This window comes from Cyprinus carpio, chromosome A21 (genome assembly GCF_018340385.1).
Source record: "Cyprinus carpio isolate SPL01 chromosome A21, ASM1834038v1, whole genome shotgun sequence".
NCBI lineage: Eukaryota > Metazoa > Chordata > Actinopteri > Cypriniformes > Cyprinidae > Cyprinus > Cyprinus carpio.
The window spans coordinates 8,766,328-8,793,627 of NC_056592.1; the positions used below are offsets into that span (position 1 = coordinate 8,766,328).

Sequence of the window (27,300 nt, forward strand, 5' to 3'; positions counted from 1 at the left end):
GGACATACAGCCAAGTATGGGGACCCATACTCGGAATTCATGCTCTGCTTTTAACCCATACAAAGTGCACACACACACCATGAACACACACCCGAATAGCACTGGGCAGCCATTTATGCTGCGGCGCCCGGGGAGCAGTTGGGAGTTCGGTTCCTTGCTCAAGGGCACCTCAGTCGTGGTATTGAGGGTGGAGAAGCACTGTACATGCACTCCCCCCACCTACAATTCCTGCCGGCCCGAGACTCGAACTCACAACCATTGGATTGTGAGTCCGACTCTCTAACCATTAGGCCACGACTTCGACATCTGTGGTTCAGGAGTGGCTTTACAAGAGGAATATGACAACTGTAGCCAAATTCCTTGACACATCTGTGTGGTGGCTCTTGATGTCTTGACCCCAGCCTCAGTCCATTCCTTGTGAAGTTCACTCAAATTCTTGAATCGATTTTGTTTGACAATCCTCATAAGGCTGCAGTTCTCTCGGTTGGTTGTGCATCTTTTTCTTCCACACTTTTTCCTTCCACTCAACTTTCTGTTAACATGCTTGGATACAGCACTCTGTGAACAGCCAGCTTTTTTGGCAATGAATGTTTGTGGCTTACCCTCCTTGTGAAGGGTGTCAATGATTGTCTTCTGGACAACTGTCAGATCAGCAGTCTTCCCCATGATTGTGTAGCCTAGTGAACCAAACCGAGAGACCATTGTGAAGGCTCAGGAAACTTTTGCAGGTGTTTTGAGTTTATTAGCTGATTGGCATGTCACCATATTCTAATTTGTTGAGATAGTGAATTGGTGGGTTTTTGTTAAATGTGAGCCAAAATCATCACAATTAAAAGAACCAAAGACTTAAACTATTTCAGTCTGTGTGCATTGAATTTATTTAACACACGAGTTTCACAATTTGAGTTGAATTACTGAAATAAACAAAATTTTCCACAACATTCTAATTTATTGAGATGCACCTGTATTTACGATTTAGAAAAATACTTGTCATCTACAACTTGTGCAGTTTAAATTTTAATGCATCAGTTTTAGTGCAAATAAAATGTATTTAGACATCAAAAAGATTATGGTTTGCGTAAGTCTCAACTTTCATTTACTCCACAGATGATCAATTCTAGAGGATTCAATAAATCAAGTTACTTGTAGAACTGACATAGCCTAATGTTCAATACATCCTCAGTGACATACATACTTTTCCCTTGCAATGAAAAGTAAAACTTGCCGTTAAGAGCTAGATATTGTGGAAACATCCTTCTGGTGTCCATGGAAACAATACCTGAGGCCATTTCAATGATGGAGCCAATGGCAAAAGAGGATTTACCTTAATGTGTATGTGGAGCAGTTACAATTTAGCCCTTTTGATTACTTTAGTTAAATTCCAGCATAGCTCAAAGCCCCTTTGAGACTCATTTTGGTGTGCAGCATGCTAATCTCCAAATCTGCTGCAGCAATCACGGCAGACAGCACAAGCCCTGCTCTTTCAAGCCTGGCTGATTACATTCGTGACTCAGGTAAGAGTAGCCCTGGACTTGAGGCTACTTGCTGCCCAAAGGACAAACCCCTCGCCAGATGGTCATCTCGTGTCTTCCTTGCTGTTCTCGGCAGGTTTGCTTTCACGTCTCATCAGCTCAGCATACGGTTCTGGGAAAACTGAATTTACGGTGCACTGCTGCCGCCTACCGGTAAAAGCAGCGTGTGCGCTAGAGACGGTGGAGTGTTGTTACACATTTTTATCTGTAACTTCGTTTTGCGGAGGTATGCGTCTCAAACTTTAATATAATATTCTATAATATTAAGTTGCTCAGAAATCTACAAGTTCTCCATTCATTGTGTAAATTACTGTCAAACACAAAGACTGTTACAATCTACCCTACTAATGGGGTGGATTGACATTACATTACATTTTCAGGGTTACTATATATATATATATATATATATATATATATATATATATATATATATATATATATATATATATATATATATATATATATATATATATAGTTTTATCATTACTTTTCTTTTAAGTACATTTGTTTTTAGCATTAAATGAATGCAAATAAAATAGAAAAGTTAAATAAGACATGATTGCAAATCGCTTTAAATTCTTTATATTCTTACACAGAGACTACTGTTCAGGAGTGTGGTGGTTATGTATGATACTGACCCTGTAGCTCACTTTTAATTAGCGAAAATGATAGTCTTGCAACTCACCCTGTGCACAACAATGTTCAGTCTGCCCTACAGAGCATTTGTTGTCATGGAGAGGAACTATAAATAAAAGAAAATTCTGTAAATTTCTCAGTCAGTTTTCTAACACTAAGTCCCTTTGGAATATGCAGGCAGTGCTGCTTATTTAAAAAAAAAAATGCTTATTTTTTTGATAAAAACATAAGTGCAGAAAAAACCCTTAGGCCAAAACCACTGTTAGTAGGGATTTTTTATGTTTTGGAAGGTTTAAAACACTTTTGTGTTTAACATCATCCTCGGAATAGATAATGGGAAGGGTTTCAATGTATTCAAAGCCAACATGAATCTGACTGCAAGGATAGGTAGTATCATATCATGGTTTTTTTTACAAAGGAAAAACTTAATTAACAGACTGACTGCCATCAAAGCAGAACGAGATAGATATAAAATGCAACAGCACTATTCTATCCACACATCTATTCTTTGGAAGTGTATGCTTTTTATATTTAATATTTAATCAAAACAAACAAAAACACTTGAGAGTCCTTGTGTCTGTAAGCCTGTGCCTATAAGACAGCAAAAGAGGCCTATACAACATACCACGTTTAAACACTGTTTGCTTTATTCTCCATAACTGTATATGACAGAGTGAAGAGAATGCTGAAGAAATTACAGATACAGAGACAGTCATGTAGGTGTGAACAAACATTCTCAATGTATCCCACCACAAGTCGTGACTTTTCCCAGTTCTTTTCTAAGACATTCAACATTACAATCCCATAATTTCCAAAAAAAACTGTTGTTTAAATGTTACCTCAAACACCACTTCATATTGCCTCTAATCCTCTACAGTTAAAAAAACCCTCTGTCAAAATGTTATTGACATTCAGTCAGTCGGGTTGTTTTTTCAGAGCCTAGTACTTATCAAAGATCCTCAGTATGGATGGTTTCATGGGCTGAATTAATTCCCGAGCACGTCCCGGGAGCAGCCCAAGGTGGGGAGATGAGGTATAATCGCTGTAAGCTAATTTGCCGCACTTCAGTTCTTTATTGCAATATATACCTAGAAGTTTTACCTTGTGTTTTGTGCCATAACATATTCACACATTAAAGGAATTGTGAATGAGGGTGAGTAAATGATTTTTGGGTGAACTCTTTCTATAAGACTGTGAGTCCCAACCCTGTTCCTGGAGCCACCAAATTTTGCATGTCTCTTTAATTAAACTGATTCAGCTCATCAGCTCATTAGTAAATGCTCCTGAAATGTGTGTGTCATAGCAGAAAGATCCAAAATGTTCCCTTGGCGGACCTCCAGGAACGGGGGTGCAATGTGTTCTTTATTTTAATGTTTGTTAACACAATCTAAATACTTGGATGCAAGTCAACAGGAAGGAGGTCACAGAAACCATATCCACTATTGGAGAGCACAGACTACAAACTATTAAGCTAAATAAAGAGCATTAATGCATTAAAATATGACTGTATTTCTTGAGTGGAACACTGTGGTTCTGTAGTCAGCTAACCTCACTAAAAAGTGCACTGATATTTCAAGCACATCCTTTTACTCAAGGTGTCTAATCTTAGCAAGGTACATAAAAGGAGGGTCTAGGTCTCTAATGTCAGACAGCTATTGGATTGTAGTAGAACATAGCTGACACAAAGAACAGTTCATACATTAAGGACCGTAGTTCGGCAGGCATTTAAATGAACCAACCATTTCATACAATGATGAGAAAGTCATTATGTTGTAAAAAGATACCAGCAGAAAGAAGGGCAAACAACTAAAGAAAGTGTCAAATACTATGTGAGATATATTGCGATTCTTTTACTGAAAAACACTGGGAGTTCAAGTAAATCCTTGACAATGGACACTGGGGGATATTCTGTATAAATCCAAAGCAAATCTTCAGTGTTTTGCTGCTAAACCAAAATACTTGTTCCCCACTCATAACTCATAAACAGTCCCCTTAAAGGGATACTCCACCCCAAAATGAAAATTTTGTCATTAATCACTTTCCCCCATGTAGTTCCAAACCCGTAAAAGCTTCGTTCATTTTCAGAACACAATTTAAGATATTTTGTAGATATTTTATCCAATAAAAGTATTAAGTTCTTCTGTCTATCTTTTGAATGGTTATGTATGTATATGCACATATAACAAATAATAATAAAAAAAATACATATATAAATAAATTTCATAAAAATAACATTACTGTAATATAGTATATATATATATGTATATATATGTATATATATATATATATATATATATATATATATATATATATATATATATATATATATATATATATTATATTTATTTTTTTTTTTTTTTTTTTTTTTAGTTATTTCACCCTAGGCTGAGTTGTGACAAAATCAGATGAAGGTGAAACTCAAGGACATTAACAGCTCTTCATATCCTCTCCATGTCGACTTTGTGGTTGCCACAGGTAAGCATCTACCATGCTATAAAGAAATGTTTGCATTTTATCTATTTTTGAAAGGCTGTGCGATGTCTGAACTGATTGCACTGTATTTTATGTATGTATAATCATTTTCTCTTTTTAACAGTCTTAAATTCATTTTAAATCATCTTCATAGTTTTTAAATTCCTTGTTTTTTTAGTGATTTTTTTTATTCTTGTTTTTTTTTTTTTTACTTTAATTTATGTAAAGCACTTTGAATTACCATTGTGTACAAAATGTGCAAAAAAAAAAAAAGGCTGTCAATGGAGAAAGGAGCTGTTTGCCCACAGAGCGTCAAAATTATGAGGTCTACCAGCAGGAGTTACTAGCCAAACCTTGACACCTTGCATAGATCAATAAAGATGTATTTTAGTATTTTCTGTAATGAGACATATTGGCCTTCCAAGAATATCACAGTACGAGACTTGAGCTCTGGGGCTTGTTACAAGCCACTCGATTCACTCTATTTTCGGAAAGATATAACTCAGATTAAGTAACTTATAGCACCAGAAATAGTGGGTAAAAATACCATAGGGAAAGATAGAGCTTGTGCTTTGGCAAACATCCACAATGTCATAATGCTGGAGTGTATGAGACTGGTGCCACATGTCATTGTTTCTAGGAAAAAAAAAAAAAAAAGAAAAGTGTATTATTTTACTTTATTAAGAAAATAGATTTTCAGACATTGCAGGCTTGTGACCATCATGTGGTGCAAATACTTTCCAGAATAAAAAACATCTGCCCTGTTTCAAACACTTGCCAAACTTCACCGCTGGTTAAATACCCATACTTTTCCACAAACCTAAAATATTCATTAAAAAAAAATGTAAGGTAACCCTAACCACTCTCGTCATAGGCTCCATGTTTCAGTCACTTCCTTTGAGGCTACAATCCACACAGCAAGGAAAAAGTACTAGCGCAAACAATACTGATTTTTGTGCACCAAACCCTAGAGGGCTCTTCAGAATGGGATTTAAGAAACACTAATATATTTGAAGAAGAAGAACCCTTTCTATTCCAGTCCTCACACATACATTCAAAACAAAGAAGAAAAAAGAACAAGAAAATTTGTGTGTAAGTACAATGGATAGAGGCAAGGATGGAGGGAGGGAAAAAGTTGTAGGAATGCTGTTTTTGTTTTTTATTAACTGAGGGCGGGACATTCAGAAGCACATATATAGGGTCCGAACTCAGCAGTAAAAGTTGTACAGGAACACTTTCCCAGTAGAGGCAGTCTGCCTTTCATCATCATCATCAAATTAAAACACCCTTTATTCATCATCTTCAAACTATCCTAAGACATGGGAAGACAGAAGGTGATTCTGGAAAAGATGGCTCGGATCTTTCATGTTCGGAATGTGCTGATACGACAGGCACTGGCAGAATGCCTGGGCACTCTCATTCTAGTGGTGAGAAAATTCTGTTGTTTTTGTCATCGATGAGTTTGTGATGAGACAACCTGATTTCAGAGATGATTAAAAAAAAAAACATGCAGTCAGATTTAATGTCCTTTTTGTAAATCAGTTGATTCATTTTAAGGGGAATGTTTCTGAACAATTCAGAGGAGTAGTGTTTAAAAATGTTAACATCGAGAAATGTGGCTAAATCTGACTTGCAGCTGTTGTGGTTTGGTTATATTTATGTGATTATAAAAACATTTTCTATAATTGTCTTTTTAAAACTTCAAAATGTACAATAGGATATTCCATGTTTAAAAAAAAAAATCTGAAATGTCAGTTGTTAATTAGTTTGTTAAAAAAAAAACTTGTATTTAGCTGGATACATGGATGATAAATCACTAATGATGCAAAGATTGATTTACTGTCTATCTTTGATGAGAATGTGGAAAAGACGCATGCATACAAGATATCAAACATAATCTAGATGCTTTCATCTGCTGAAAAGGTTGACATTTCCATTCAGCTACACCTGAGGGGAGATTTCTTTCCTCATTTTGCAAATGGGTTTTGATGTTCTTTCCATCCACTCTTATGAAAATATTTTTTTATACATTATACTTATACTACATTTATACTTTCATCATTTTCCTACTTTTAATAAGAACGTGTGTTTTTTTCTCAGCTTTTGCCAATAATGGTTATTAAAGCATGGAATTGTATGAATGTTCAAAGCTAAAATAAGTTTTAATTTTGTAACTAAATTTGTAGCAAAATTTCTTCAATGCAGAACAGACTGTGAAATTATATAATTAGAGTTGAATCCGAGTTGAGTTGTGCTGATAGCCAATTAGCTGCTTTACTGAAGTTTCAGATACTGTAGAGTGGGCCAGTTCATATTTTAGGTGTATTCTTCAGTGAAATGAAGACAATTCCATTTTCAATTTCAGTTTCAAAAGCTTTATTGTCTATCCCCAGTGGGGTAGAAAACTGTCTTCAGACAAAAGGCTCAACACACAAACAACACAAATAGTCTTCACAACAACAAATTACATTACATCACAAAAACACAACTAAAACAATACATTAAAGTTTTAAGATCCTATTTAAAATACCAATGGCAGTTGGAATAAACATCATCTTATATTTGGCCCTTTTCACCAAAGGCACAAAATAACTACAAACGAATAGAAGAATCTCAAAAAAAAAAACAAGATTATGACAATAGTGCCACAGAATAAAAAACACTTTTCTTTTAGAAAATAATATTGCTTTGTTAGTATCAGACACCTCCGATTATATCTGTTAATTTGTTGCTCCTCTGCTAAACCTCAAAAGAAAAGTTCTTGCTTCTGAGACTAATTTTCACTTCAGCAGAACAACACAAACATAACTAGAGTTGCCTTGAAATTAATGAAGTATTCCATGTCATCTCCTGGTGAACACATCTCTATTGGTGTACCTTGTATTTGGACTTTTAAAAAAGACTAAAGTAGCTTATATCATGCAATTAGCAGGTAAGCACAAACAACAGGCACTGGGCACAATAGGGTCTATAATCAAGAATCCAAGACAGCCATATCCAGAATAAATTTGACACACCATAGAGGGATCACAGGTTAAACCATATCTCATCATCTGTTTTCAATGGAAACTAAGACTCCAGATCAGCAATATCTGGAGAAAAATAGAGTTCCCCAAATGCCCATCTGTTGTTTTCTGATGATATTGTGCGGTCTGCGAACCCCCCATCCAGAGGCTGATCATGCGGCTCAATAACGGCTGGCAAACACAGACAGGCTAGAGGGCATCGCACAATGAGAGAGCAAGTACACACACACAGTCATACACACACCATCTATCAAATCCACATGGTGCCCATAATGTTTCACATTCTTCAAATGCAGTCCTTAAACAAAACAAAACAAAAAACAGGTACATGAAGACAAGGGTGTCTAGGCTCTGAGAATCATAATACATCAAACTAAAACCTGCTATCGTTCAGTGAGATTTATTAGCTGAAAATGCCACTCATTTAATCTAGAGCTAGTCTCAGAGTTAAGCAATTGGTTAATTGGATTTCTATCCTTAATTTCTCCATTTATAGATGTTTGGATGTGGTGCTGTCGCCCAGTTGATTCTAAGTGGAGGCTCTCATGGAATGTTTCTGACGGTGAATTTCGCTTTTGGGTTCGCTGCTACATTGGGAATCCTAGTTTGTGGGCAAGTTTCAGGTAACGTTGATCATAAGCTTCTTAAAACTGTCTCTTTTTTTTTTCTTTTCTTTGGAGAACACAGGAAATTTCAAATTTCAGATGTGGCATATCACTTCAGTGAGTCACATACAGAACAGAAACAGATATTAAAATGTGAAGGCTTTTGCCCAAACATTCACCAGATGGATTTAAACTGGTAAAATGACACTACATTCTTTCCTACTTTTAGAACATTTTATTTTCAGAAATTATTGGCTAGAATCGAGGGTTGTGTCATGGTTAAAGTTCACTCAACGTATGTACTGAATCTAGAGGCTTCAGTTCTATTTTTGATGAAAAATCAAGACAACATCAAATGGCAGTTTTGACAATTAACATTTAAAACTGAGGAATGCTACAAATAAATATCAGTTTGGGCTATAAGTGAAGTTTTGGATGAGAAGGAAGTGACAGACAGTTGAAAAACAAAGTTCCCCAGACATAGATTAAGTCTAATCCATGGCTAAAAGTTTATGAAAATGTTTAAGTTTAGCTTTTTGAAGTTTAATCCTGGTTTAGGCTTAATCAGCACATACCAAACCAGCCACAAAAATGTAAACTGCTTGTTTATGGTATATACTTCCATTTTTATTGTGTTCTGTGAAGATCTCATTTCAAACTTTTTGAGAAATGCATGTTTGTGTTTTACAGGAGGTCACATAAACCCTACTGTAACATTTTCCCTTTGCTTGTTGGGGAGAGAGCCCTGGAGGAAATTTCCCGTGTTCTTCCTGGCCCAGACTCTAGGGGCTTTTCTTGGCTCAGGAATAATATTTGGCATGTATATTGGTGAGTTTTAGGATTTCATTTCTGTTGTCAATAATCCACATTTTTCTCAGTCCACATCCTGGGTCAGTCTGTTGCAGCCAAAAATGAAACTGCTCAGTTTATGAGGATTGTGGTTGTGAACTGAAAGCTTTTGATTATCTAAAATAGATTTTTTCCATTTTATGTTCACTTGATGTTTTGCAGATGCAATTTGGGACTATGGACAAGGTTCTCTAGTCGTTGTAGGGGATAATGCAACGGCGGGAATCTTTGCTACATACCCTTCTAAACACCTTACTTTGCTCAATGGCTTCTTTGATCAGGTAAGACAAGAAAATCAGTATTCATTGAAGATATTTTTAAGAATTTCTCAGTGTTTTTTGTGCATATTACAAGTGTTGTTTTGGACCCCAGTGACTTTGTTATGGACAAAAACAGCTGAAACATCTTCAGAATACCATCTTCCGTGTTGCACAGAAAAACGTTTTATAACAACATGAGGGTAAGAGTAAATGATAACAAATTTTTATTGTGTGAACTAACCAATATTTTTCACAGATGATTGGCACGGCAGCTCTCATAGTTTGTATCCTCGCCATTGTCGACCCTTACAATAACCCCATCCCACAAGGACTGGAGGCCTTCACTGTGGGCTTTGTAGTTCTGGTGATTGGTCAGTCCATGGGTTTTAACTCAGGTTATGCTGTAAACCCAGCCAGAGACTTGGGACCTCGGCTTTTCACCGCACTTGCTGGATGGGGCTCAGAGGTGTTCTCGTAAGTCACATTTGATTTACTGTGTACATTTTTTCCCAGTCATTTTACTGTTGATATCATCTCTAACATCAATTTTTGTTCCATCGACCACAGAGCAAACTCTTACTGGTCCTTTGTGCCCATCTTTGCCCCATTCATTGGTGCCATGTTGGGTGTGATGGTGTATCAGCTGATGGTGGGATACCATGTGGAAGGAGAAGCAAGGGATAAAAGGGAAGCAGAGGAAAGAGAAGAGAAGGAAAGACTGAAACTCTCTTCTGTTTCTGAGAAGGAGACAGCGTAAATCTGGGACCAAATGGAGTTGATTTTTCCACAGCTCTGTTCAGCTTCTAAAATCAAATTTAGCTCTCATGACAATATAGTAGCAAATTGTGTATCTTGTACCCACATTAAATCATAACTTTTGACAGTCACCAGACGGCTGTTCCCTTGACATCATGATTAGACACACAGTAATTAGTTGTATTTTTTTGTACTGTGTGTGTGGAATTATTTGATGTCCAAACAATTTAATTGATGTATCATTTTACTCTAATTATCCTGACCAGGGCCTCTGTTTTATACATAAACTTACTAGTTATTCTTTTCAGTTTATTCCAAAAATGCCCAATCATAGCCACATTAATTCATACAATCTGCTAACAAGAGAGTTATTGTCACCCGTTCATTTATCACTAATGCTTATATCTGCATAATGAATAATTATGAATAAAGGATATGATTTATGAAAACCTTCACCCTTATGAATACGGCATCAAAGTCATAAAAGTACCTGTTTCACTAATATTCCAACATCATTATAAGTGAATATTAATGAGTGCTGTAATTATGCAGTGAGAAATCCAGTTCTATTTACATTATGTTGCCTTTTTGGAAACTTTTTTTTTTTTTTTTGCAAGTATATGTTTGATATATTATGTGCCTATTTCTGTTGGGAAAATGACTGAGTTTACACTGACTATGCATATAATAAATATTGTTTTCATTTATATTACGCTCGTCAAAAATAAACTGCATTTTTGGTAAGGGATTAGGATTCTGATGGATCTGTATATGTGTAGTATTTATATATATGAGACATATCAAGCACAAAATTAATTTTGAAATGATCTGGTCATTTAACTGAAAGGAATGCCTTTGTTGTCCATTCATGTATTTGCTCAGTATATATTAACAGGGTTTCTAAAGGAGAAACAATGTGTCTTTGCTGTTTAATAACTTTGCAGATTAATGCAAGTATAGATTTGTGCAAAGTTTGCAGTCACATTTTGGAACAAACCAAGAAGCATCTGTCCACAAATAGGCATATGCCAAACCTCTGTTCTGTTTTTCTGCAATTATAACTGAGTAGGCATAAAACTCTGCCTATGAAGCACTTTCAGATGGGTTCAACTCAAATTTCACCTATTGGAGAAAGAAGAGAAATATGTAATTTCTTGATGTACACTGAATGAAATATTTTTTTAGCCTGCAGAGGAGGGTATCTGCCATATCACAAAATTATATTTACCTAAACAAAACTTTGCTTAAAACATAATTTAAGCATTCAATACAAGTGCTTTTGATATGTCAACTTCATTGGTGTAGTAGATGTTGCAACCTAATAAAAGTTAAGCCAATACATTCTTAGGTATATCACGTCTTTTATGCATTGATCACAACTCACTCTCATGTAAATCTTCCAAATGGAAAGGAAAGACTGCAGTGCCTGTTTAGCTCAGTGAAGGGGAAAATAGAGAATGAAAATAAGAGATGTGTTTATTGGCATGAGTTGGACGGAGATAACCAAGACCATGAATCTTAAATCAGTGAGCACACACAGAGTCGGTTCGTAGGTTTGTAGAAAATAAATGCAGAGGTTAAAATGAATGTTTGTGGAAATGAGTTTGGGAATTTGGGATGAGATTTGAGGCAAGCTAATCGAGGCTTTTGAAACCATTTATCCAATTTTCTTGTCGTCTTTGGATTTCTGGGTTCGGAACAGCATAGGCTCCATCCACAAATGTACAAAATTCTTGAGGTTTTTCAGATGTTGAAATGCAAGTAATTCTTCCACATTTCACACATATACATTTCACCACACTTCATAAATGGGGCTTGAGAAAGTCCACAGTATGAGAATTTATTAAATATGATTTAGTTTAATTCATCAGTCATTTTTTAAAACATTCTATTATAGCCTGTGTATCAAAACACATGAAATATCTGTGAATATTATCTTTCTTGAGTTTGAGTGAGGTTCCCATGACAACTGTTGTTCCTGTTGATTGCATTACTCATCCACGTCAAGAACACAAGACAATAGTCAGTATCATGAAAGGAAACGGATACAAAATTGCTTGTTATGCCTTCAATCCAGAAATGGAAAATGACTGACAGTACAAACTGAAATATCTAGATCTGCTTCTCAGATGCGCACTTGATTAAAACAGAACACTGTTTGCTTGGGTGATGTTACCTTTGTATCTACTGTTTGTTATTTTTCAGTATTTGAAACACTCCATCCTTCTGCTTAAAATAAAGAGAGCTTGTCTAATATGAGCTTGGTTATTATTGTGATTTTTTTGGAAGAACACTAAAGCTTTGGGAATCATATTACTTCTGGATCTTGGCTCATTTTTAGTCAGACAAGATCAGTTTGTTAAAGTCTTGGTGGAACAGAAGAGGTGACAGATCTTTGCTTTCAAGTGAAACACATTAAAAAAGAAAAAAAATGTGGGGCAGGGCCTTGGTTCTATCTACTGGCTGTTGACTGGAAGGAAGCACATCTGAATGAGAGTCTATTGTCAAAAAGTTTCGAGTAGTTTTTTCTTTTGTGCAGCAACGTTTCAGTCACATGAATACAGCGAGCAATTATGATGTCACTAACAGTTGGATAATTACTTCTAATTTAACTCTTCTTGGCTTCAAATAACTCATCCATATATTAAATCATGCAAGTATAAGTCCATAAAGGCTTATGGAACATCATTTGTCTTATACCAACACTATACCAACAACTTTTGTTTAATTTTGTTTATATACTGTGCTAACTATATAAGATACCTTGTACTAAAATCAACTTTTTTTTTTGAGAAACAAAATTGTGAATCAAAGTAATGTTATGAAGGAACATTGACTGCAATTACACACACAACGATAGTTTGAAGTGTAAAATCTAGGAACATTCTGATCATATTAGGAAAAACCACTGTTTCTCATGCACATACAGTGTTTCAGAAAGTGCTGGGCTTGACTAAAAATTTTATGTCATTCACTTAAGCAATCAGGAAACTACTTGGGGGTGCTTAGCTCTGACGATAGTGAAAAATCTGAGTAATTGTAACCACAATATTTAAATATATATTTACAGTTGAATCCATATTGTAAATCATTCACAACCACCATTAGTCAGAATCATTCCTTCACCACAAACAGCTGTGCAAGAAAAAAAAAACCCTATCAGAGATTTGAACTAAATGTCGGTGGTGACATAAATTGTCGATGAGAAACTGCTTTTCTGGTCCCCACCCACTGCTTAAACTTCAGAGAGGCGCTTGACATTTGGAAGTCCTAAACGACATGGCCTTTCAGCAACGTGGATTCCCAAACAGATCTAATGTCAATCAAACACCCAGCATCCCAGACTCCCAACCATGGCATTCTGAAAGGGTATGTGCTTACTGAGGAGGCATGGCTGTAGCATGACAATAAGGCACACATTAAAAAATTATTACTAATCAATCCCTCTATGTAAAGCTATTCATGCAGCAATGTGACCTGTAAAGCAATGACCTGTGCATGAACTGCAGAGGCTACACAGATTTTGCCTTGTTAACATATAAATATAAAAATATGACTTAGAATATAGGGCTATAGATTAGAATAACGAGTTGTGATTAACTTGATGTTTTCAGTTCCTTTTTTTTTGACACAGAATGTGTGTAGAGGAGGATTTCAACAAAAAATTAACATTCTGTCATCATTTGCTCATCATCATGTCATTATAAACTCAAATGACTGAGTTGATCCAGTTTATATGGTCTAAAAGATTAGCTTGTGCATGAATGATCTGGGTACAGCAGGGGTTTACTTTCATCCTTCAGTTATCAATTTTTCTAAATTTCTTCTTTTTGCATTCTACTAAAGAAATGTATGTGGGTTTGGAACGACAGGAGGGTGAGTATAAAGTATTCACTTGAAACACATTATATTTCTATTTATTAAAAACATTAAAACTGAAGTAAATATTCATAAATATGGATGCTGAGGAAAATAGGGGGTCACATGTCAGTCAATGCCAAAGTGATGGTGGTCTCAAGCCAAATCTAAGAACTTCAAATCAAGAGAAGACATATTGCTAAACTAAATATCCCAAAACTACACTGACCTGTTTGAAAGATTATGGAGTAAAAAAAAAAAAAAAGGTGATGTAATTGGTATTTGTATGTCATGAAGCTTCAAATATGGGGCCACACACACAACAAATCCAGAGAGAGGCTTTGAATCCATTTGAGAATTAAAGAGCTAAACAAGCTAACAAATATTATATATTGTACATGTTGTAAATGTATTTACCAAGACATTTAAGAGATATTATAAAAGAGTGATACAAACCTATCTGCTTATCTTTTTATTTTCCTTGAGCAAACAGTGACACTATGAGGTCAAAGAGTGAATAAGTAAAATAAGTCAAATAAAACATATTAATTAATATGTATTTATTTTTTATTATTATTATTCATTTTGGTAAATAACAAAGTTTTTCAAGAAAATAGAAAAGAATAAAAGCTTGCATATGAATGAGAAATATGAATAATGAATGATTGCATAAATGTTTTTGCAGAGATTTATTTTAAATTTTTGAAACAATAATAGAATAACTGATATTCTGTTATTCTTATGCCAACCTTGGTTCACACTGTTCTTTAGCCACCTGTTTTGGGGTCTCATGGGGTCCTTGTTGCCTCACCACAGGCCTAAACTGTGACTGATGAGTCAATGTTTTGAGGTTGAGACTAATGAAAGTCTTTTTTTCAGCTCTTAAGGGAATTAAGGGCTTGGCAAGCAATGGAAACAATTATGCCCTTAGAGGATGAGAGTTTTGCTTTCTTTAAGTCTCCTTTGCTTATGTGTGGGGTTTTGATGAAGCCAGTCTTGGAATAATTTGGTAGAATCACTCTGTAAATCTGTCACTTTCTAGGTTAACCACTTAGTTTACAAATATTTTTTTTTTATCCATAGAATTCTATAGATAAATCTATAAAAAAAAGTTAAAATTTTATAGATTTTATTTTTTATAAAATCTATACAAATGTTTGAGTCCCTAAGTCTTCATCAGTCCTCTTGCCAAAAGCCTTCATGTTCTGGAGCATCACCTCATTTCTAATCAGGAAAGGACATTCAGGTGTTTCCACTGAGATATTTCATGCCCATCAAGTGGTTTAGGGCAGGAAGTTTGTGTACGAGCTAAATGAATGCCTCATAAAACATTCCCATTGTAAGCAAGCTATTCATATAAGCCTGTTTTCTAGGTCTATTCATGTTGGATAACCTGTAACGTATGTGGCATTACATATCCTGGATAAATAAAAGGGCCAGAACTAAGCATGATATTAAAGACAGTGATGATGTATACAGACAAAATGCATTTTTGCAAAGCAAATCTTATATAAATAGATATATTAACGTTAATTCAGTGAATTTACAGCTCATCTGTATATGTATCCTAATGTAGTAAAAAAAAAAGCAAATTATAAATAAAGGATTAGTTGTTAGCTGATACATGGAGAATTTGTCAAAATGGGTATATTCACAGTAACTAAAGATTTCAGTCAACATCAAACTACTCAAATGCTTGTTTTCTCAATGAGGTTAAACTGTTTACTACGTTGGTTTCCCCTGATCATTTTTTCTGATGTTGTACTGACACCTAGCGGCAAACACAAAAGCAAACATTTAAAAAAAATTGTAAAAACTCTGTCATAAACTGGTTACATATAATAAATGTGAGGTTGATGTAAGTTTCCGCATTGCTATTAGAACAGGTTATATATGTTGTAATTTTATACAATTAAAATAACTGACAGAAACCCATCCCCTCTCAGCCAATCACTGTGAACATAGTTAGTAAGCTTGTTGACATCATCAATAGCAACAAGCTCAAACGTGACATAACACACACAGTTTCTGCCAATATAATGTTAATCTTGAGTACCTATAGAGTAGTACTGCATCCTTCATATCTATGAAGACTCTTTAGTTTTATCAGATTTACAAAAGAAAGATACAGCTTACAATTCTCTCCGAATTGTAGAGGCGAGCTCCTAGAGGCGGGCGGAGCTAAGGAGTCACGAGCACGCCACTTATGCGCCAATTGCCAACAAAACACAGAAATTTGATGCAGTTTCGCCGCCTGCGATTCCGATTCATGACCGAGATCTTTTATCGCTGGACCGCACCATCTTTCAGTATCAAATGATCTGCAAATACAGCATCGAACTGGACATTGTTTATAAACATTCGTTACAGAAATGACAGAAACAAACAAACACACTTGCGGAACTCCGTTGGTACATCAGAAAAACAAACTGCATCCACTGTTCCCTAAACGCTGGGTTCGTTGGGAAGCTGAACAAGGTTATCTTTCCCTCACAACCTTCTGGAACTAGGAATTATGCTTTTCTGTGGCAACACTATCAACACCTAAACAGAGCCTGCCGTGGTCAGGTACATCGGTCACGTGATACAAGGTGTAGCTCTCAGAATACTCCCGGTTCACAAGTTGTAATTACGAGTTATATGAGGACGTGAACGCTTTCTACAAGTTGGAATCTCGTAATTACGGGAATTCTAATATGGCGTGAACGCGCCACTTTCGGAAACTAATTCGAGATGACAACACGTGACGTTCTAATTAGAGATGTTCACGTCCTTGGACTTGGAACTTTCGCACTATCAATGCCTAAACAGTGCCCTTCAGAAGATGTTCACGTCCTTGGACTTGGAACTTTAAAACTATAAACTCATAAGACATTTCACTTCAGATTTAAGAGGAAACTCTTACCTAAGAACTTTTACTACTTTTTAGGAGAACTCTTAGTGTTAAGGAAAATAGGTAGCGACTCTTACCTAAGAATTCTTTAATACTAAACTGCACTCCGCCTAGTTTTTAGGAGAATGTACTTTTAACTAACTAGTGTTAAAAGATTACTGTCATTTTTTTTTTCCGGGGAACACTCTTCCCAGATGTTTTGTATCCCGCCCTTCCATCGGACTGTTGTCCTGTTGCTACACAGTTGCCCTTCCAGCAAAACAGATATTTTTAAAACCATAGTTTTGCTTAACGTTACTTGAAAGCAACCTTAGCGTGATATTGGCCTTTTTACAGCGTGGTTGTTGTGAAGCACGATTTCACACCATCAAAGTACAAGCACAATCTCGCAGTTAATGCAGCAGTTTTGTATTTAAATTTTTGCTGTCAGCAGAGGGACGCAACAGAAAGATGAATGTAGAAATGTTCCGGTTTTTTGGATGAGTAGCCCAGGAAATTTCCCTTATTTTCAGTGTTTACTTAAGCTATATTTAATAATATATTATACCTCAGCCTCCAAGCAGGAAAGCAGTCAAGTTAATCCATTTTTTTTTCAAAGGGCGATTATGTGTGTGCGCTATTACACCCCACAATGCCAGCAAATAATTTTAAGACACACGGCTGAGAGGGAGTATGTCTAAACACTGCGCAGTAGTCCGAGTAAAGGAGGCCATCAGCATATGTGCAGAGATGTTCATATCAATGCCCTAAACAGTGCCCTTCATAAAAGTTTACAAACTGCTGAACCGGAATCAACATATTTGAATACAGTCGCCACACAACTGCTCAACAAATAACTGCCAAGTTGTACACAACGGCTCAACTTTACAAACGCAATTTGTGCAAGCCAATTAGGGCTGACACGCAAGATGTCGCTGTCGTGTCGGGTTGCCAGGTGCTTTTTTTGTAAGCGAATTTGGGCTGTCTTGTAATGAGCTTGCTTATTTTTCTCTCGTAATCTGGCAACATTTAGTTTCTGGCCTTACCAGTCAACAGCAGCTTCCTGAGCTCAGTTTCAAACACGCAGCTGGACAAAAATGGTACGTGTTCATTTATCAGAACCGGTTTCCTTATCAGAAAATACTCGTCCGTTTTAACTTATTCTTAAAACCATACCTCCGAGTAGATATTTAAACTGCTTTCCCAAAAAGCTGGCATTTTTACGACTGAAGGGTCACATGACAGCAGCGAGCTAGCACTGCCTGAGTGATTCAGCCCGTGCTCACAACAGTATCGAGTAGTCAGGCAGTCTTTTTAAATAGATTACATCAATGACACTCGAAGTATATTCTTTGCTACATGAACTAATTACGCTTTTATGTGTTGCGATACTTGATGTGGTGTGTTAATACTGAATGCTTAGTCCAGTAACAGTTTGCTAGCCACGGCTAGCATAATACTGTTATCCTTATATATTACAAGCATAAGTTTACAAAAATAAATAAATGGCGTCAGTATTGTCTGTGCAGCCAAAAGCAAATTGTAAGAATATTACTAAATGTGTTCATTTTACAGTGTCTTTTTGTTAGGTGTATAAACCTCAAGAACGTTTTAAAATGTATTTGTACTGCAATAAATATCGTTCCAAAAAAGTTTTACAGAGAATAGTGCTTGCAGATTGAATCGTTGTCAAGGAAGTGCTTTTGGAAGTGATACTGTGATCTTACGGGAAGCCTCAGCAGCTCTTACCCCAAGCTTCACACTAACCGCCTGCAAGTGCCACCCATTCATCCACCACAATCAGCTAACATTCAGTCCAATTTATGAGTTTCCGGTTGATATTATTTATCCACTTTGTTTCAGTTTTCTGTCTGTCTGTCATCTTTCGTATGTTGTTTTTTGTTGTAATTATGCATCCACATCCCCTCCCTCACACCCTTCCTCACCCACTGTTCCCCATCCTGACTTCTGCATCGTATTCAGGCTGGTCACAGAGTAAGTGCCTCTCCAGACCTCTTGTGCTCACAGTTTTCTCACTTTTAGACTAGTGCTGCTGTTTTCTCTGGGCTGCTGGATCTAGCATGATTCCTCTCTCACCCTCAGTCTTGCTTCATGTTTGCATTGCTCTGGGTTTAGAATGTTCTTCATCAAGTGAATCTAATTTCTGTGATCATCAAGTAGTTAATAATCTAACTATCAGCTTGCAGAATGATTGAGAATTAAAGAATACTCTTCCACCATTTTGAGAATATATTTTCCTGTTTCTAAGCCTTACAGAAACTTGTGTGTGTGTTTTGCATATTTTATAAACACAAGCTAAATAGAGTATCAGTGAGACTTGGTCAAACATAGTGGTCTCATAAAAATATTGGCTTATGTTTGGAATAGGATACTAATGTCCTGTGTGTACACTGCGGTATATGCTGAATACTGCATACTACTATATTTAAAGTATGTGAAACAGTATGCAACAATGAACATTTGAAACACCAATATGCTATTGTAGTAACATGTTTGTCACATTACCTCATTTATTCGGTGCACATTTATGGGAGTCCCATTTAATGATATTAAGATGTCTTTACAATGACAAGTTAAGGCTGCTCTGTGCCTGTTCAAAATTCAGTGTAGAAGGCACAATGCCACATAAATTCCTGACTAAATTGTGCCAGCTCAGCCTCTAGTATTAAAGCATACAGTTGTAATTGCTGTCTAAATGCATTTATGCATTACAGCAACACCCTGTGTAAAGACACCTATATGGCATTTCAGAAGCTCTTCTGTGCCACCTTTGCAGTGTAAATTTGGCATTAGAAATAAAAATGGTCAGTTTGCATCCAATTTTGTCCAAATGTCATAATTGTGTAGGTACTTTCTTTGAATTATTTTGCAAGCACCAAAAAATAATCCATACATATTTAAAATGCCATTTTATCAAATTAATCCAAACATACAGAATTCACCAAATTCACACATCAAAATCACACCAGAAATACTGTCAATAAACAATAAAATCGAATGCACACTTCAAAATCTCACCGGAAATAGTAAGTCATCTGGGTACTTTTCACTTTCTGTTTTATGAATACTATGGACACACCACTTTTTTCACATACTGTTTTTTGCCTACTATATTGTAGGGAAGTGTGTGATTTCTGATGCAGCCACAGTGTAAGATGTTAGTATGCTATTCCAAATACAGTTCCAAATGAACATGTTGTCTTAAATGTTCAGCTGTGTTTTTTTTTTATTGAAAATGGTGCATTATGTAAGATCTCAATTTTCTATAGTACCAAAGATGTGATTCTACTGAACATTTTTTTTTTTTAGGCTTGTATGCAAACAGTTTAATCTCAGCCTATTTTAGGTTTAGCTGAGCTAACAGTCTTAGAATCGGCTCCCTTGTGCTCAGCTTTGACCTGATTGCTGTCTGAAGAATATTTTACACATTAATGCTTCCAAATAAATTCTAAAGGCAAAACTCCCAAATATATTAATTAAAGATTTCATTCAGACAGCAATGCTTTGCTTACGACTCCACTATTCCTTCACCCTATGTGTCCAGCAACTAAGGTTTGAACACTAACAAGTTTTATTTCACCATTAGCTGGTCCTCGTGTTAGGTGACCTTCACATTCCCCACCGATGCAACACCCTACCTGCCAAATTCAAGAAGTTGCTAGTGCCTGGCAAGATTCAGCACATCCTCTGCACGGGAAACCTTTGTACAAAGGAGAGCTACGACTACCTGAAAACACTCGCTGGAGATGTGCACATTGTCAGAGGAGACTTTGATGAGGTGACTTTGATGACTTTTAGTTCATATTTCTGTTTTTCGTTGTTTCTTTATGCACTCTTTTAACCATCCTCATTGCCTGTTTCCAAATGAAAGAACTTGAATTATCCAGAGCAGAAGGTGGTGACAGTGGGGCAGTTCAAAATCGGCCTTATCCACGGACACCAAGTGATCCCGTGGGGTGACATGGCGAGCTTGGCGCTGCTTCAAAGGCAGCTGGATGTGGATATCCTCATTTCTGGTCACACACACAAATTTGAGGCTTTCGAGAATGAGAATAAATTTTATATTAACCCCGGATCTGCCACAGGGGCCTATAGCGCACTGGAAAGGTATAACGTTTACTTTTATATTCTCCACATCATGTTATATGCAGTTGATTACATGATTTGTGATTAAATTGTCTCTTAACAGCAACATCACACCATCGTTTGTTTTGATGGACATTCAAGCATCCACAGTGGTAACGTATGTCTATCAGCTCATTGGAGACGACGTCAAAGTCGAGAGAATCGAATACAAAAAGTCTTAAAGAGCACGGATACTGTCAGCTGCCTTCTTTCAGGATGCTAATCTTGTCATTCCCTCTCACCTGAACGTCACAAATGCTGTATCATAACGTTACGCTATATTTTAATGTAATATATAATACTGTTTATATGTCACCTGAATGTCAGCGTTGTGGTTTCAGCAGATTGTTGTTGAGGATGCAATAATGCTGCATTATTTGCATAATGTTAGTGCGAATATGTTATGTGCCCTATTAATTTTTCAAGGCCCATGTTAAGTCATCTTTCATAAAATAAAACCCCGCATCACATGAGCAGTGTAATTTTGTTTTTAATTTTTTAAGAAAACACAGAATGCACATTATTAAAAATCACTATTCTGAAATGTCTGGAACAGCCTTTTACTTAAAACTGGATCGTCTTGGAGATGTTTTAAGAATGATCTTGTTAGATATTTTTCACAAATGACAAATGAAATATAGATTGATGTGTTAGGTAAGGAATAGATAGTCCTCATCATCGTCTTGTGATTCATTAAAAGACAGGCCACTCATGTGTCCTGCAAGATAAGAATCCATTTCAGTCGCCTCCCATTCGAAGTCATCTTCCCATGGATGTGATTCTGGAAATATAGGTCAGTTTTAAATAATGTTAAATATAGCTAAATGCTTTAAATAAGCTCAAGTTTTCATAATATCAGGATCATAAAGAATCCTGTATATTACACTATTTATAGCCTGTAAAGTAACAAACCTACCCCGTGAAGAAGCATGTTTTGCAGTGTTAGTTCTTCTCTTATTTGAATGTATTGTGTTTGACTTTGTAATTCCAGGAGACACTCTGTGTGGTAGTTAAATATTAGGTTCACAGCTATTTCTTTCAACAGTGTTTCAACATTTTTGCAGGTGGCAACATTTTCTTACTTTTGATGATTGACAATTTTAGGTAAAGTTGTTTTCTTGACTTTCTCTGAGGTCGAAGATCTCCTTCCGCTTGCTTTTGTCTTGCTCGTAGATGTACTTTGAGAGTTTGTCGTGTGCTCCACTTGTGGGGTGTATGTTGACATCTGCAGCTTCACGTTTAGATTCACATTTGCATCTGGCACTAAATATGAAGTACAATAAATTATATATATTTCATTGTAATAAAAGGTCTTGCTAATACAGGCAAAATTAAGTTCCATGCTAATATGAGGTGATGGTTCACCTGTCCTGATACAGCGGTGTAATACATTCATATAGTGTTGACTTATTAACTGCCGCATGTGCTCTTTACTGTAGGCCTCTGCGATATTATACAGAAAACGCTTCTGTCCGGGTGTCAGACCTGGGTGCTGAAGACAAAGTGAATGTGAATTTTGAGATACTTGGCATAAGTTTCTTAATGGCTGCCGAACCAGTCTAGATATCAGATATATTTATCAATTCATTGCAATATATTTTTTTTTTATTTGGTGACTGTTATGCTCACCAAGGCTGCATTTATTTGATTAAAAATACAGTAACAACAGCAATATTATGAAATATTACTACAATTTTACATAACTTTTTTTCTATTTGAATACATTTTACAATGCAATTTATTCCATTTATTTTCAGCAGCCAAAAAGGATTGAGCAATTCAGCAATAAAGGACATTTTAAAATATATGCATATAAAAAATAAAAATTATTTTAAATTGCAATAATATTTCACAATATTACTGTGGTTTTAATAAAATAAAGCCATAGGCACAGACTTCTTTTTCAAAATATTTATAAAGCAATCTCTCGTTATTGCAAACTTTTGACCGGTAGTGTATATTTTCATGAAATACCTGTAAAAATGGAGCAGCAGCCATGGTCTTTGGGATATGAATAGTTTTAGTGCCCCGATCTTGTTCTGGCACTTGTACAGTTGCAGGTCTTTGTATTTTATGTCCAAATACTGAGTTTGTTTTGCCTGGATAAAGGGGGAAATTAAATCCTTTCACTGAATATTTAGTTAGAGTTTACATGACAGATATTAATAAAGTAATAGTTCCCAGATAATAGTTAGCTACACACATGACAGCCGTTTGTCTTAAGAGGATTTTTAGAATGCCTGTTTGGTCCCACTCATCTGGGTCAAAGACTCTTGTTACTCTGTCCAAATTATACAGGTGTAATGTTTCTGTAATTTACACAGATTAAGCTTACTACTGTATCCATATGGAAAAAAACTAGTCAGGTTGCTAGGGGGAAAAAAATGTTGTGTTTTGAGTTCAAACTTAGTGTACATGTTATTGTAGATGTATATACTGTATTTACAGATGTATACAACAGGAAAATGCAAAAGAGGAGCTGTAGAAATGCAGAGATGTGATTCAAGAACTAACAACTTTAGGATAGTACAACATACAATATAATGCACTGAAGTTATGTAAATTATACAAAATTATTTTAAAGCACATAAGCCTCACACAGGACAATAAAATTCTAGAAAGTGGAAATTTTAATACATTTTAATAGTTTTAACTTTGCAAATCATCTCATTTAAGCATCTTTTCAGTTACAAAAACTTTATGAAAAGAATGAAGAGAACTGAGGTTGTATATTTACATTATATACAGTATATGTAAATATATATAGGCCATATTAGCAATTACAGAACAAAGGCAGCCATTGCTAATCTGGCCAATCAATAATTAACTTACCAGCTTGCACATGACTGAGACCAGATGGCCTGTCAAGACATTATATCACAGGAAATTATAATTTATGTGACAACAACTCTATGAAGTCATTTGCATAGCCGTTGTATGATATTCTGAGGCTTACCTTAAAGGCAAAAACGACTTTTTGTGGTACAGACGACTTTTATCGTTGATTTCAAGGAATTTCACGTGTTTTTTCATGCCGGAGTGTTAACGTTACTTGAACTGAGGCTTGTGGAATATTTACAAGTGATATAAGGCGACCTGTAATCCCATCCGAGACTGAACGCGTTTCCAATGTTTTGACCTCAGCGGGCTTCCGTAGGTGACAGAAAAAAAAAAACAGTATGGCTGCTATAGATATTGTAAGTAGAACACATTGCGTTTTTTTGGTGAAATAAGTGAAAACGACATACCATCTAGCGCTGTTGGAGCTGGAGAATTAATAATGCCTCGATACGCGCAACTAGTGATGGGTCCTGCCGGAAGTGGAAAGGTAATTCAGTATCAGCTGCGTTAACATACTAAATGTTTCTCAATAGTTATGGTTTTATGTTATTGTTCGCATATCTGTGCTTAAGTGTTAAATATAAAACACCAGTCTGGTCTGTTTTCATCGTAATTATTTTAAGCACTTGAACCATTAAATATGTCGATTCTTACTATGGGGTGGTGATTTTTATATTGAATCCGAGTTGTTTTCTGTATTTTTCAGAGTACTTACTGTGCCACAATGTTAGATCATTGTCAGACCCTCAACCGATCTGTACAGGTGGTGAATCTGGATCCAGCTGCAGAGCATTTTGACTATCCTGTCATGGCAGGTCAGGAATCAATACACACACACACAGAGAGATACACACTCTCAGAGCAGTTTATATCAGAGGTTTTTAGGATCATGAGAAACAAATAAAGTCAAGGGTTCTCAAGCATTTCACTGGTATTTTCTAATGTACAGACACTAACTGTCATTATTTACATTGAATCAAGTAAAAAAAAAAACACAATAAAAAAATACATTTCATACAACATACATACAAAATAATTTTGTTATTTATTAATTGTAAGTAAGATAAAACGTCAAATAATAAATTACCTTTTTATTAAATATTATAAGGGCAAAAAAGAAAAAACATATGGATGAATCATCTACAATAAGATGTATCATGTGCATTTAGAAAATAGATAGGTGATGACTTTTGAATTCATTATAATTTAAAGTTAAGAAGAGACTTCTAATAAATAATTTTACATTGCATATTTTAAAAATTCAGAAGTTATACAATTTGTATTTCATAACTAGGGTTGCAACTGCCCTCAAAGCCAAGGTAGATATAGATATAAAGTAAACTTTATTGTCAGACAACGTATGAAATATTTCTTGCATAACAGTTTCTTGCACACTACGTTGTTCCAAACAAAATGCAACATTTCACTGTAGACATAGACACACTAAATACAACAAAATAAAATAAAAACATAATTCTCAATAAATTTTTAAAGGCATTTAATATGTTCTGTTACAATTTTCACCGTACGCAGATATTCGAGAATTGATCCAGGTAGATGATGTTATGGAGGATGACTCTTTGAGATTTGGCCCCAACGGAGGTCTGATCTTCTGTATGGAGTACTTCGCTAACAACTTTGACTGGCTGGAGGAGAGTCTTGGTCATGTGGAGGACGACTACATACTGTTTGATTGCCCTGGTAAGAGGTGTTGTGCCAGATGTATGGTGCTGTTGAGGATTGGCATGGAACGGTACAGAGCATTGTGTCCTCTGGACTGCAGGTCAGATCGAGCTGTACACGCATCTGCCTGTAATGAAGCAGCTCGTGGAGCAGCTGCAGCAGTGGGAGTTTCGCGTGTGTGGGGTCTTCCTGGTTGACTCACAGTTCATGGTCGAGACCTTCAAGGTAATGTTTGGCACACGGCTATGACAAAAAATTAAAAATACATGTATTACAGCTTTATACAATGGAAATGAAGTCTGATTCGGCAAGCATGGCCTGGATTTTTTTGTGATTTGGTTAACAAATGATTGAAATTGTAAACCCCTTTTTTTTTCGTCTAGTTTATCTCTGGGGTTATGGCTGCTTTGTCTGCTATGGTGACACTAGAAGCCCCACAAGTCAACATAATGACCAAAATGGATTTACTCAGTCCAAAGGCTAAGAAGGAAATAGAGAAGTATGTTAATGTAATGCGATCCACTTATAATTCACTTTATCCTAGATTAAGATGACATGACGGTGTTTTTATTTTATTTGCAGGTATCTGGACCCAGATATGTACTCAATGATGGAGGACAACTCTGTAGCTATGAGTAGCAAGAAATTCAAGAAATTAACCAAGGCCATATGTGGTTTGGTATTTAAATAATAGCCTTTCATTTTTGATAATCGCACAATGCCAAATAGCAATTTGGGTTTTTAATTTTGATTAAACGTTCAGCCCTAGCATCTTTCATATTCAATTTCAAGTTTTACAATCATTCTTTGTTTAATTACTGTTTTCTTTAGATTGATGATTACAGTATGGTTTGTTTCCTGCCCTTTGACCGCACTGATGAGGAGGGCATCAACATGGTCCTGCAGCACATTGATTTCTCCATACAGTATGGTGAAGACCTGGAGTTTAAAGAGCCAAAGGTTTGTGCATAAGATTGCGTTCATATGCTATGAACTGTGTTTGATTCTAAGATGTATTTATATAGCTTGTCTATTATAAACAGCTATTTAGACTAAATTAGTTTTAGATTATAACAAAATTAGCAATTTGCAAATTAAACGGCTCTATTTTTTTCCCTACAGGAAATTGATGGGGAGCCCAGTAACACAAATTTTGATGAGTTCTTCCAAGACAGAGATGATTCTTGAGCGAGGGGAGAGATCATACTTCAAAGCCAGCCAGTTTTTCACTAATTAAGAGTTTAATTTATTTAAACTATATTTTGTGTCGCTTTTATTCATAATAGCATTAGTTGAAGGATGCAACCAGAACCTGTGCTATGCCTCAGTCTTTGCAGAGTTTTATAAAATGTAATCTGTTTTTTAGAAGTGTGTATTTATTTTTGCAGTAAAAATATGGAAATGGCAAATGTGGTGTTTTTATTTATTTCTTTTAAATCAGTTATTATATATGTCATAACCCAGTTGCTTAAAAGTCTTAGAAAGACATTGACAGAGACAAGCGAAATAGTAGTTGATCATTATCATGAGTTATTCAATAGTGCACAGTTAAACTTCTATATCTGCCACAGTCATGAATATTTGGTTATATTCTTGTTAAAACCTAATGTACTTCCTACGCTGTCTTGGTAGGCAGGGAGCTAGATTTTGACTGACGTGACAAAAAAAAAATTGTGTGGACATTTTTTTAAAATGGCACATGCAAAACATTTAGACTACTTAAAAGATTTAAAAGTGATTTAAAATAATTTTTAAAAATGAAAT

The 27,300-nt window shown here is 35.7% G+C and overlaps 4 protein-coding genes across 6 annotated transcripts; 3 read left to right on the top strand and 1 right to left on the bottom strand.

Annotated features, from left to right (window-relative positions):
• The first annotated feature begins 5,798 nt into the window (after positions 1-5,798).
• On the top strand, positions 5,799-12,157 carry LOC109045505 (aquaporin-3). Its single transcript, XM_042778847.1, has 6 exons — positions 5,799-6,067; positions 8,163-8,289; positions 8,962-9,099; positions 9,283-9,401; positions 9,637-9,854; positions 9,948-12,157. The coding sequence occupies exons 1-6, from the start codon at positions 5,960-5,962 to the stop codon at positions 10,135-10,137; spliced, it is 900 nt and encodes a 299-aa protein (XP_042634781.1). The 5' UTR covers positions 5,799-5,959; the 3' UTR covers positions 10,138-12,157.
• Positions 12,158-17,817: 5,660 nt separating this feature from the next.
• LOC109045175 (vacuolar protein sorting-associated protein 29) lies at positions 17,818-21,485 on the top strand. 2 transcript variants are annotated; one of them, XM_042778848.1, is made up of 5 exons: positions 17,882-17,966; positions 18,850-18,861; positions 20,474-20,665; positions 20,759-20,994; positions 21,077-21,485. In XM_042778848.1, the coding sequence occupies exons 1-5, from the start codon at positions 17,964-17,966 to the stop codon at positions 21,192-21,194; spliced, it is 561 nt and encodes a 186-aa protein (XP_042634782.1). In that variant the 5' UTR covers positions 17,882-17,963; the 3' UTR covers positions 21,195-21,485. The 2 variants fall into 2 exon arrangements, with proteins under 2 accessions (XP_042634783.1, XP_042634782.1); XM_042778849.1 differs by lacking the exon at positions 18,850-18,861 and having other exon boundaries at positions 17,818-17,966.
• Positions 21,444-24,103, bottom strand: LOC109045172. Of its 2 annotated transcripts, XM_019063022.2 has the most exons (7): positions 23,969-24,103; positions 23,845-23,873; positions 22,987-23,111; positions 22,378-22,504; positions 22,095-22,275; positions 21,929-22,011; positions 21,444-21,793 (listed from the first exon to the last, which is right to left on the bottom strand). In XM_019063022.2, exons 1-7 carry the CDS (start codon positions 24,043-24,045, stop codon positions 21,663-21,665), a joined length of 753 nt encoding a protein of 250 aa, XP_018918567.1. In that variant the 5' UTR covers positions 24,046-24,103; the 3' UTR covers positions 21,444-21,662. The 2 variants fall into 2 exon arrangements, 1 of the variants encoding a protein (XP_018918567.1); XR_006162916.1 differs by lacking the exons at positions 21,444-21,793; positions 23,845-23,873 and having other exon boundaries at positions 21,844-22,275.
• A 95-nt stretch (positions 24,104-24,198) lies between these two features.
• Positions 24,199-26,945, top strand: LOC109045170 (GPN-loop GTPase 3-like). The gene is made up of 8 exons (XM_019063019.2): positions 24,199-24,340; positions 24,560-24,668; positions 25,387-25,554; positions 25,637-25,761; positions 25,920-26,035; positions 26,119-26,215; positions 26,368-26,496; positions 26,659-26,945. The coding sequence occupies exons 1-8, from the start codon at positions 24,293-24,295 to the stop codon at positions 26,722-26,724; spliced, it is 858 nt and encodes a 285-aa protein (XP_018918564.1). The 5' UTR covers positions 24,199-24,292; the 3' UTR covers positions 26,725-26,945.
• The last annotated feature ends 355 nt before the right edge of the window (positions 26,946-27,300 follow it).